This window comes from Nesoenas mayeri (assembly GCF_963082525.1).
Source record: "Nesoenas mayeri genome assembly, chromosome: 5".
NCBI lineage: Eukaryota > Metazoa > Chordata > Aves > Columbiformes > Columbidae > Nesoenas > Nesoenas mayeri.
The window spans coordinates 27,596,722-27,609,137 of record NC_137548.1 but is presented as its reverse complement, the minus strand read 5'-3'; the positions used below and the strand labels follow the sequence as shown (position 1 = coordinate 27,609,137).

At 41.7% G+C, this 12,416-nt stretch overlaps 1 protein-coding gene across 4 annotated transcripts in view; it reads right to left on the bottom strand.

Annotated features, from left to right (window-relative positions):
• The window catches only part of RALGAPA1 (Ral GTPase activating protein catalytic subunit alpha 1), a 139,510-nt gene extending 132,339 nt beyond the window's left edge, over positions 1-7,171 (bottom strand). For all 4 annotated transcript variants that reach the window (XM_080344697.1, XM_080344698.1, XM_080344699.1 and 1 more), the window contains exon 1: positions 6,836-7,171. In XM_080344697.1, the coding sequence (XP_080200823.1) occupies positions 6,836-6,941 (106 nt within the window). In that variant the 5' untranslated portion in view covers positions 6,942-7,171. The remainder of the gene's footprint in view (positions 1-6,835) is intronic.
• Between the last annotated feature and the right edge of the window lie 5,245 nt (positions 7,172-12,416).

Here is a 12,416-nt window from a genome sequence, read left to right as displayed (position 1 = left end):
ACTTTCTGCACAGGCCAGAACTTTAAAAGTAAATTATCAAAATATTGAACTTAAAACTAGAACACCCAGAACAGAACAACAAGAACCCCCAAACAGATCTTAGATATATATTAACTTTTCTGAAGAGAACATTAACATTCACCAGTTGACACAAAGCATCGCAGAAATTTACCATAGCATTTAACAGAACAGTCCACATCATTACAGATCAAGTTGTGGTTACTTTCACATTTGATTTTAAGTGTTTCAGAATAGTATGTTTATACATAAAATTGTTACAGCACATAGTATAAAAAACAAAACAAAACACCAAACCACAAAACATTATCCTGTCGCATTCTGAGACTTACTGGCTTTTAAGTCACTTTCCCTCATCCTCACCCAAAAATAAAGTATCAGTGACAACTGCAGCAAACAATGGCCTGGAAGACAGCCAGACTTCTAGTTCCATTTCTGTGAAGCAGGGGCCCACTATAGAGTCAAGTGTTCAGTACCCATTCTCACAACAAACTGGTGCCGTTCGAAAGCCAGAGGTTTCTAAACAAGCTCAGTTTCAGTTAACATACAATCAAAATGGCCAACAGAACTTACTCATTCTTAATTCTCCAAGCTGAAAAATGCAATGGCTGCTTTAAAGCAAAACAGTACAGAGATTCAGTTACATATGGACAATCTCTCTAATAGTAAAGTATGTAGTTTAGAAAGGTCAAGTGGAAAACCTCCACAACCAACTGGTGGCTCTGGCATAGTTAACAGACCATCGAAGTGAAACAGACTTGATAACAAACCACCAGCGTTTCAAAGAGTGAGCTACAAATGCAAATCTATTAAACAAGGGCTTCACATTAGCCCTTACTGTTTCAGATCACTAACAGCTATTTAACAAAAGCAATTCATTTTTGTAAAAAAGGTAATTTTGTCAAAGAAAATATTATTGAGGTTTTTGGTACTTAAAAAAAGAAACACACTTCAAGAAATCTTTTAATGGACTTCTATTTCACATCAGACAAGCCTAAACTCCTGATCACCAACATCTTTTACACACAAATACACAAAGGAAAAAAACAAAACCAAAACCAACCCACAACACTAATGAATAAGGAGGTTAACAGCATCAATGAACATCTTCTACACATCAACTGCTGGAAATTTCAACTCAGGTGCTCTATGGGAATGAGCCGAAGCAGCTGACAGCTCTTCAAGCTAATTCTTCCAGGTTGCTTTGCAGACTCCAGAAGAGCTACACTAATAAACTTTTAAGAAACGCTTCCATAACAACTCATGCATGTTCCAGAACTTAAGATTTTATTTAAGCAACTTCAAACACTTTGTAGTAATGTATTTATTTTCATTCCAAACTGCCATAAGCTGAACCCACGCAGACCTTTCCTTTGTATGGCAGGGGCCAGAGCTGCCCCCCGTCCAGCTAGGGGCTCAATGCGAGCCCGGACCCTGCCCAGCCCACAGCACCGGCCACTGCTGCCCTCTGCACCTCCTGCGTCACCTCAGCCAAAATCCTGAAGCAAAGCAATTCTTCCCCGTTTCCTCCTGCCCAAAACAGAAGGTATTCAGGGTTAAGTCTAGACTGACAGAACATCAAGTCTAACTGCTTAAACTGCACTCAACCCGCAGCCAAATCCATGACTTACAGCAGTGACACATCCTCTGCAGTTAGAATCACCAGGAAAGGAAAAAAAAAAAAAAAGAATCTACAACTCCTGCCAAAAATAATACAGCTTTGCACATCCACAGAAACTTCTGGAACAGTTATCTCCAAAGAAAATTCCAGGCAGCTAGTTTTGCTGTAGCTTCTCACTCGCCTCCCACTTTAGCAACCATAAGATGTTTTTCATTTATTATCGTATATAAGTGATATTATGATGAGTGATGCTGACAATGTGCAACACAAATGAATACCATCCAGCTGAAGCATTAGGGCTTACTGCCAGTCAAACAGACTTCTTAAATTAAAATCCCTTTAGACAAATGCAATCTCTGTTTAAGTATATTGTTTATTATTAAACAATATATCAGAATAGATGGCCAATGCAGACCCTTTCATTCTGTCCAGTACAGCCTCACTTTTCAGCAATTGCTTACATGAGATGTCAAGCACTAACCAGCCACCAAGAATAACAAAATAATAACAAAATGACTCTACACTTCAAATGCTCTGTTCTCTTGAGTACTGCATTTTACAAGCATTCCCTCCATGGTTCCAGAGATATAAGCAGTGTACTTTTAAGATAAGAGATGCAAATAAAATAGTTCATGAGAAGCAATATATTCCTTTTCCCTTTACTCTGGATTAACAGATTACAGGCCTGTAAACTCCTGCTCCACAAAAAAAAATGAAGAGGAGGGAAAAAAATAAAGGAAAAAAAAAATCTTAAGAATTCAGCCCTAAAAGTAGATCTTAAACCAAGTATATTTATTTTACTTGCTTGCACATAGCAACATTACACAGAAATCATCAAATATTTATAGGCTTTAGCTTTTTTTAAAAATATGTATATTTTAAAATTCTGATTGACACTACAAATGCAACATGTAGTAACAACATTATTTGATAACAAAACTAGAACAAAACAAGTAGTTAAAATTGTTATGGTATGATGCTATGAAAGGGTCACATCTAGCTGCCTTAATTAATTATAGAGTTCTCAAAGCATTGTTATAACAAAAGGCCAAATCAAGCATGGCCTTTCCAGCATACAGAAACAAGTAAGAAGAACAGTTTGATTAAAAAAAAAAAATCACATACAGATCAAGATAGTATTAGGGAACTGTATGAGACTTAAACGTACTTCTCAGAAGCAAGAAGCAAGGACCAAAAAAAAAGTGCAGGGCAGGGGGAGGAGGAGGAAACAGCTCCCTACAGGAAGAAACTGATACACCTCAAAAGAACCAGATCTCTTGAAGCAGATAGTTCCAGCTGTTTCAAGAAAAATCCTTCAGCAGGAAACAATGAAAATCAGATTACCTTCACTCACAGACTGGTATGTCCCAGGATATAGACTTCAAACTCTTTCCAAATTTTTCTTAGCATTTCTTAGTAATAATATTTGTTACTGCTCAAAGGTCTCCTAAAATCTTTAATCTCTACTAAAAAACCCTTATGCCTGTGAGACGCATAAATCAGGCACATATTACATTTGCTTTAACAAATAATTTAATCAATTCTGAATTAGTCACCTGAATTTCACTGAATTTTCCTTGGCACCTGAATTGCAAAAAAAGGCTGAACAGATCTATATATGGAAGCAAGGCAGAGAACCAGCCAGAGGCCAGACACTGGAGAGAACTGGCAGAGTGGTTATCTGCAAAAGAGTTCTAGTAAAAAAAATACAAATGCATTTCCCTCTATTTGCCTGTAACTGACAATTAGTCTAGCACTCAGGAGCTTCCCAAACCAAAAGTCTGTTATTGTAACTTCAAATTTAATAGGTCTTAATAAACACTTTTTCCTAGTTTATTTTCATATATGTTTACGTATTTTTCACTATCTGCTCCTACAGAAAGGGATTACAAAGCTTTCAGTGTCTTTTCACATTACAGTTTTACTCTGATTTAAGTCATTCCCATCTCTAAATCTTCTACATGCTGACTATAGCAACAAGACTACTAAAGCTGCAATGATATTTGGTGTAATGGTACACCACTGTTCTACAAAGTCACAACATTTTCTACATCCCTTATGGAGTCAGACTAACTTGCATTTTTCACTATATTCAAACTGAGTTGTCACCAATGACAAAATAAATTTTCCTGAAGTGATACAACTCACTGCATTCTAAGTTATCTTGTAAAAGGCACATAAATAATTCCATCTAATGCAGAATACTTTTAATCGTTAAAAACAAATGTCACTTGCCTGTGTGCTGTCCACTCACATAGCTTCATAACAGGTTCACTGAAATTGTTCAGTCTCTTGTTTGTCTTTACTAACAACATTATACTATCTTAAAAAAATTTAGATGATGCATGATCTGCACCATTGTCTTGTAGCATACAACGGTCAACCTTTGACTATAATTAAAATTTTTAGATTCCCTCTCTTTGGCTAATAGACAAGGAACAGTCTATAATTCACAAGCACTCTGCCTCTTTTCATGACTATTCCATTATTCTAGCCTACAGGAGAACTGCTGCTTTGGATGCCTGGATAAAAAGAAGAGGAAAAATTAACTAGTACTCCCTTTTCTCCCCTCAAGTCCTAACCATGAATCCAAGGCCATGCTTCATTTTATTGTTGCTGAACCAAAGACTAAAAAGTACAGCAAAAAAAAAAAAAAAACAACCTGTGGTCCAATACACCTTGCAGGCCTACTGAAAAAAAAATTTAAGAACAAGAGAAAATTCTCTCTTTCTCCTGGATGTGAAATGGCAAAGAATTCTCTTCTGGACAGTCTTTTAGTCTCCAATATGCACGGGTTAAGAGCAATAAACAAGACAAATCACTTTTCATTCATAAAGATGCTGAACAGAGCTGAACTGAGATTTCCTCCCTTCTCCCCTTGAAAAGTCCATTGGCAATAGCTATCTTGGCTCTCCTGAGCACGTGGAAACATGCCAATTATTATGCTGGGGGAGCTGTCACTGAAGAAAAAATATGAACAGGAAAACGCAGCACTACGCTGCTCAAGCTGCAGGATGGTGCCTGCATTCGAAGCCACCTCAGGTAGCAGTCTATCTCATGTGGGCACATCATACTTTTAATCTGGCCCTGCAGGCCAGTCAACAAAACAGTTAGAAAAGAATGGACATAGTGTTTATGCTCTGAAAGACAGTATAGAAAGCACAGACATTTAAGGAATAAGACAAAGAGATGATCACAGCAGCAGCCAGACTTCAAATAATCTGCTGTGTGTATATATATATATATATATCTATCTCACACTACACTAGGAATATGTAGATAAATATCCTAGTCCACGTGCCCCTCAAAAAGACTTTGTTTTTGTACCTCATGCACCTAAGAATATCTGCACAATGACAAAATCCTGTAGATGCATCCAGAACAGACAAGCTGAAGAGTACTGTTATACCTTTTCCTACTTTCACTGTCACACATAGTGTTATCCCAGACTTGGAGAAAGGACATGTGGGAGTTGCGCTTCAAGAGTTGAGACATACACATGTGCAGGGGGGAAAGTGGAATGGCCATCTCATGAAAACATGCCCCAGCAGATTTAGTCTGTCCTACAGCCAGCTTACTAGCAGAAACCTTAGATTAGATAAGAACGTCTGCTTGACACAGAGTTCACGGCTTGTATCTTACAGAATGCATCCAAGTATTAGCAAGGCTGAAGGAAAATCTTATAAATAAAGCCAAGCAACGGAAATATAAAATCTAGAGCAGATCAGATCAAAATCCTATAGATTGTTTTGCAGATTAAAGCAAAACTAGAAATATTCAACATACTTTAGGCAGGAAATCTAAACTCAGAGGGGTACTTAGTTTCTTTATAATGCTTTTCACTCTTAAGTTTCAACTGATGAAGCAGCTAAAAATAAATATAAATCAACACAAAGCAAGCCACAACTGGCTCAGCATAGCTAGTTAAGAGTGGTAACATTTGGAGTGGGGCAAGAGATACACTTGACTATTGAAGTGTCTTGGGTAGCTTGCTACCCAACTATTCTTCATTTCAAAAGTCTAAACAATTATTATGTTTCAGAAAATAAGTAATGCAGCAGCAGATGCTGCCATATAGGAAGACCTGTTCCTTCAAACACAAATACAAAAGAAAAAAGAGAACAATGGCCATTTTCATTTGAAAATAAAAAATCCAGCTTTGGAGGTCAAGGACAAGGTACACACAGCCCCAGCCTGTGGGCAGAACTCAAAATAACCCATTCAGTGTCCTGCGTTAAATACAGAATGCAATTGCCCTTGACCCAGCCCTGCAAATGTGTTGATAAACTGTCAGAAGCAACACACGGGTTTGCAGAACCAAAGGGCCCAAAAGACATTCCAGAGCAAACTGATTTTTTCAAGGACAGCTTGATGACAATGACTTAGATTTTTAGAAACACATGAAACTAACAGATATTTTGGAATGATAAACTATGTTTTGGTTTGGTTCTTTTCCCCACTGGTTTGGTTCTTTTTCCATTAGGCAATTATGCCACTTAATTCCAATTTGTATCTCACTGGTCAGGTTAAACAGCTGTTCACATGGAACTGCGGCAGTACTTAAGTGCTTATATGCCCTCCTCGACCAACTGGCAAACCAAAAGTGTTTTCAGACTAGCTGTATCAATGCTCATCTACATCTCCTCTGGTGAGCACTTACTGTTGTAACTCTTACCTTGAAAACATACACGAACATAAGTGGTTACCGTAAGCACTTAGGGGAAATGGACGAGAGAGTCACAGGCACCACTAGCGCTCACCAGCCACTTCTATTCAAGCGTACCTACTTCACAGTGGTTACACAGCTCTGGAGAATAATTCACGGGGGAAGCACACCAGCTTTTCGCCTCCATCCACAGTTGCCAAACGAATCCTACCGTCTAACGCGGTGCAAATGTACGTGTCTCAGGACAACAGCGGGGAGCGAAGCGTCCCCCGCTGCGCCCGCCGGCTTCAGCGGCCCCCGGCTGAATGCCTGCCGGCCCCGAGGCCCTCCCTCCTGCCGCCGTGCCGGGGCGCGGAGGGGCCGAGTGGGGTCTGTCTCCGGCGCAGAGCCCCGACCCCGCCTCCCGTCCCGGCGCCCAACCGGTCCCGCCAAGTTCCCGGTCCTTCCCACGCCGGGACCCGGGCCGGCAGCCGCACGGACCCCGGGCCATGGCCCCCGCTGACCCGCTCCCTCCCTCCCGGCCGCCTCACCGATGAGGACGCGCAGGTGCTTGAGGCGGGTGAGCGGGTCCTTGCGGGTGTCCAGCACCTTCTGCGTGGATTTCCGCACGTCCCCGTGCGGCTTCTTGGAGAACATCCCGCCGGGCCCGGCCCCGGCGCCGCGCTCCAGAGGCGGACAGCGGCCTCCGGATCCGCCCGCACCGGGGCCCCTACATAGCCAGCAGTGGCAACAACAGCAGCGCCACCACCGCCGCCTCCTGCCTCCGATGCGGCGGGGGTGGAGGGGCGCGGCGCGGAGCCAACTCCCCACAGGCCCGGGAAGGGGGGCCGGGCCTAGACTCCCCCTTCCTTCTTCCCTCGTTCTCCTCCCGCTGCTTCACGACAGTCGTCAGGTGCGACCCCAGGCGTCCCTATGGCAACCGAGCGTGACGTCATGGCCGGCGCTCCCCAGCGCACCTCCGAGGCGGGGCGGGCGGGCGGACGGGGTCTGTCCCTCCTTCCCGCCTCTCAGGCCTGGGAGGGGAGGGTGCTACCGGAGGCGCTGTGTGCGCCCGGGGCTTTCGTGGGTGTCCCTGCCGGAGGACGGAGAGCAAGGCATCGGCGCACGACAGTGATGGCCTCGCTGCAGCATCCTCTGCGCAACTCGGCACAGCAACTGGTGCTGGAAACTGCACTTCAGCTGTTCATAAGTAAAATACAAAGTTACACCATTACACAGCTACTTCTGGCTATACTGAGACACTGAAGTGTAGTTAGGTGAGGGGGCAACCCGATGGGGAATAAGGAAATAAAATGCAGGTAGTGACTCCGAACCTTCAGGCTCAGCTGTGCAGCCGCAGCGCCCTGTCCCGCCGCTCCTCCCGCCGCACGGTGCCCAAAGCGCTGCGACTCCTCCATCCCCGCTGCTGCCCGGAGTCGCTTCTCACCGGCGCCGCTGCCCACGCCTTGGGCTGCAGCGCTGCCAGCACCACCGAACAAGCAGCCGCCGCTGCGCCCGGTGCGATAGTCTGGGGACCTCTGTCCCTCCTGCGCTCCCCGCGATGGTCACGTCGCGCCCACGCCGCTCCCACAGCAAAGCCCGAAACAGGCTCGAGAGGCCGCGGTTTCCCCCGTCCCAGGCACAACCTCACCAGAGGGACCCGCAACAGCCAGGGAAAGGTACGAGGTGCGATGCGAACTCTGCTGCTGAGGGCCGAATTAGTAATGCCAAAAAAGCCCAAAGCTTCTGCTAAAAGCCTGACATCGGTTTACAATAATGAAATCAATGAAATGGAGAATTATTGGAATTTCAATAGATGTCTGCTGTTGTATCATTTCAAACTCACGATTTTCAGTGTCTCTTTTCTTGGACATTTTAAAAAATCCAGTTCCCTAAGCTAAGAATCTTATTACAATAGCTGGAGTTCTTAATATGGACAATATTTAACCATTTGAGAGTTGTTATAAAATTGTAAGAGTTGTCAACATTTACATACCTATCACATAAATAACATAACTCGAGCATTTAAATGCATAACCAATAATAGTTAATGTTACAAGCAAACTGGCAGTAGATTTAATCAGAAGGGTGTCAGTGAGGGAGTCAGTGTCACCTGCCTAGTACCTATGTGGTCTGCCCCAAAGCATCTCATATTCTACCACCTCTGTAAATTAGATTTGAAGATTAACAATGTCAGGAAATAGCTAGTATTAAAATATTTTTTTATTATAACAGCACATTTTAGGTCTCGAAGATCTGACCATGATACATTGATTTATGTGCTTTGTTTTCTAAATTTTGTAAATTCTAAGCACACTTTTGTATTTTGACAATCTTTAAAAAAACATGTTTTCTTTGGAGAATTTACTTGCTTTTCTGATAATTTTTAGGTCTTGTAACTCAAGACAGAGATTAAAACTAAATAGAGTAAGACATCACCAAAATATTAAATGGCAGGAGGGAGTGGCATTAACCGAGATAATAATGGCTTCTACAGAGAACCTCCTGGCACAGAGCACACCAGGCAGGAAGGGCACGTTCTGTGCACAGTGAAAGCCGTGATCTTGCAAAGGCTTGACTTTGAAGCATGTGACTTCTGCGCCTTTGATTATGCATGGAGGGCAAGGTTAGAAAATAGCAGGATTACTTAGGGAGCGGTTAGGTTCTGCTGCATTCCTGGCAGCTATTACTGTACCAAATTCTTTGCATTTCCACTTTAAAGAAATAACTTTTCAAATATTTTTGTCCAGATGTGAGGGGACACCCCCCCCACCCCCATAAGTAAGTTTAGCTGAACTTTTACAGGAGTAGTGTAGACAATTAAGTGCTGCAGAACTTTTTACCCTTCTTTTAAATCTCTCCACAGGGCCCCGTAAGGTGTTCAAACTAGTGGGGGCAACTGGGTCACATTCATACCATCAATTAACTTCTCACAATTCATCTAGAATTTATGATTTCCAAGGAACTCAGCTGTTGCCAAGTACTTAAAAAAACTTATGAGTATTTTTTGATATATCAAAGAGAGCACAAACCCTTTAGTTCCAGCCTGGTTCAGTCACATTTCAAATAGGTAGATTATGTTCTGGATTCTTGTATCCACACCCAGAAATCCAAGTTTCTGGAACTCCCGCTTGACTCATATTTACGCCACAGTAAGGTACATTATTAAAAGTAAGTTAAAATTACCCAGAATTTCACTAAGTATTTTCCTTCTTTCAAGGACCTAGCATAAGTCTTAAACCTGATCCCTCAGAGATGCATGTTTATACTCCAGTGAAGAGCTATTTGCCTGCATGGTCCTTCAAGAGAAAACAATAAATTAAAAAGAATTGTTATAAAGTGTTACACTGCTTCTCATCTCTTTATATTTAGCTCAATAGTTTATCCCTTTGAGGCTTTTCTCTAAGTACTCGTATTTCAACTTCTCTATACTACCCTCCACCGTTCACTTCCGATGGGGGTTGTTTTGCTTTTGAGAAAGAAGCCTGTCTAAATTGCACCCTGGGCATCAGGATGGTGTGTTGCAATCCTCCCAGTATGTGGCTTCTCCTGTGCTACAATACTCCTGTTTGGGAACCATCCTCAGTAACAGATTTTTAGTTAACTTAATTGGAAGCTATTTAATTTGAGAAAAAGACCCCCAAACCTAGTTAAGTTTTGAATAGTCAAAACCAGGTTTTTTTACAGTTTAGCGCTCTAGAGTAACATTGATCCTAGAGATGTGGGCCACAACCTAAGCAGCCAAATATCAGGAGCCTGTAAGTTACTTCTAATATGAAAAAAATGGAACAGCTAGGTGTTCATTTGACAAAATCCTCTTCCTGCGCAAAAAAACCATAAATTCCCATTTCATTTGCACAACCTCGTATCTCACAAATGAAATCTGGAATCTATACGCTTCTGTAGTTAAGGCAAAGAGCTTTTCATGAGCTCGTACTCTCCTGAGCAAACAATTCTTGCTTTATTGCTTTTTTTGTTAATCAGTATATCACCATTAATACCTTTGCGTGAGCATCTGGTACAAAGTCAGAACACTACAATCTTTCCAAACACCAAAGATCACAAGCTTGAATAATTTTTTCCATGAGCTACAGAATTAATGAAGCCAGATTTCCTCTGAATTTGTAGTCTAGCCACTGAACGCCATGAGTCACCTCCTTCCACAGCCATAAACCTTCCTTTGCTTAGTCCTCCCCTACCTATTGGAGATGAGCAAGAAGCCCAACTGCAGTTAAGTCTTAACTATGTGTACACGGGTTGGCGAGCTGACTGCTGTTCCTTGGAAGGGTGAAAGCCGAGTTACGTATTTCCCTCTGTGGGGCATTACTAGGGGTTCTTTGTTCCAGATACCATTTCACAAAACACACAGAAACTTGGTGTCTTTAACACTTGTGCTCTCATGTACAATTAGATCTAATTTAGACAATGGATTTGAAAGTAGCAGGGAGAGTACAAGTGAAAAAAAAATCCAAACTAAAACCAACCCAACAGTCATTACCCAAGCTTTGTTTTCTTAATATGCTGGGACTCTGTCAGCTATGCTCAAAAAACAGAAGGCATATATGGCCTATCATGATGAGAAACTTCCATACACTTGAAAGTTATTTTCAACCCACGTAACCATTACTAGTTTCCATAAAGTGTTGTCAGAGAATTTAAACTTTTGCTGTGCAAAGTCACCTCCAGTTCTCAATGTCGGAGTTCTAATGTAAGCACTAACACTCATATCTGATATGAAAGAGGTTTTGAAATGTCAACACACTGATACAGCAGCAATTACAAAAACTTTTTTTCTAACTGAAAGTGCTTAAATATGCTCTCTTAACCACTGACATATTTTTCTTCCCCAACTTATGAAAGAGTTTTGCAACATTGACAAACCCACAAAATAACTTCCAGAAGAGAAAAGCCATGCATGTCTGCCAACCTCTAGGAGAGAGCAAATTTTGCACAGATTATTTCCTTTTTATCAAAGGAAATATTTTGCCCCTATCTCTCTCCTTATCTCGCCTGCAGGAGTAAGCAGAGTCTTTTAGAAATAAGTCCTGTCTCTTTGAGTTTATTTTGATTAGTAGTTCTAAGCTTACTTTACACCATTTGCAGCATATACCGGAATATCTTACCTAGATAATACACAAGCTGAGGGAGGAAAGTGATGCAATAGTCTTCAAACATAGCTAGTAGCTAGCATGCTATAACTGCTACTTTAACTTGCTGCTGACCTTGTCCTGCAGGGAAAATAGTCTTTTCAGTGTTCTTGTGACCCAACTCCTAATATTATGCTTTGAAATTGAGGGTGAAGAGTCAGATTTAATTTGATAGAGCACACAGTGTATCATTTCTCTGTGATACTGGATAAAAAATATTTCAAGCGACATAATTTGGTTTGCCAGAGTTCACAAACACCTGAGCACTACCACTTCTTTCATAACTCATGCTAGTGAGAGGCCCAAGAACTGACTAAAATGTTGCATGTATCTCCCACACAAATTTTTCTCATGATTTTTCTTTCATCATTAATAACATACACTGATAGACCTGGCTAATATGTTGATATCCTGTCCCCTTTGAAGGACCTCACCCCCACAATCAAACTTGTCTAAGACAAACTACATCTTTGGCCTGGGAGAAACTCTCAATGAGAAGATACTTCTGCTCATTAAAATGTAGTGCACTACGTTGCATCAAACACAGGAAAAGCTCTTTTGTCCCCATTTCTCCTTGAAGGTTTCATCTATACCCGTACCCTACTGACTCACATTACATATCTATGGCTTTTCTCCTTACAATCTTCTTGTCAGAAATATTCAGTTACTATGCAGTTACTCACGACAACAACAGCTGTCAATCAGGTCAATAATCAGAAAGCTAGTAACTGCTTTTCAGATTCTAGAGTGGTACGTTTCCATTCACTGTCTTCATTAAACAAATTGGGTATTAAATTACAGCTCTGCTTCCTAGCTTCTTCTGAATATGTCTGGTCTAGTAGCCACTATGCTTGTGCCAGATTCCACTTTTCAGTGTGTTTCACAGATGTGGTTCAATAGCCAGATTCAGGTTATTGTCTCATGTGTCCAGACAAAGTCCTAGGAAGCTGATGCATGTATTTCCAAGCTTCTCCTCTTCAAATGT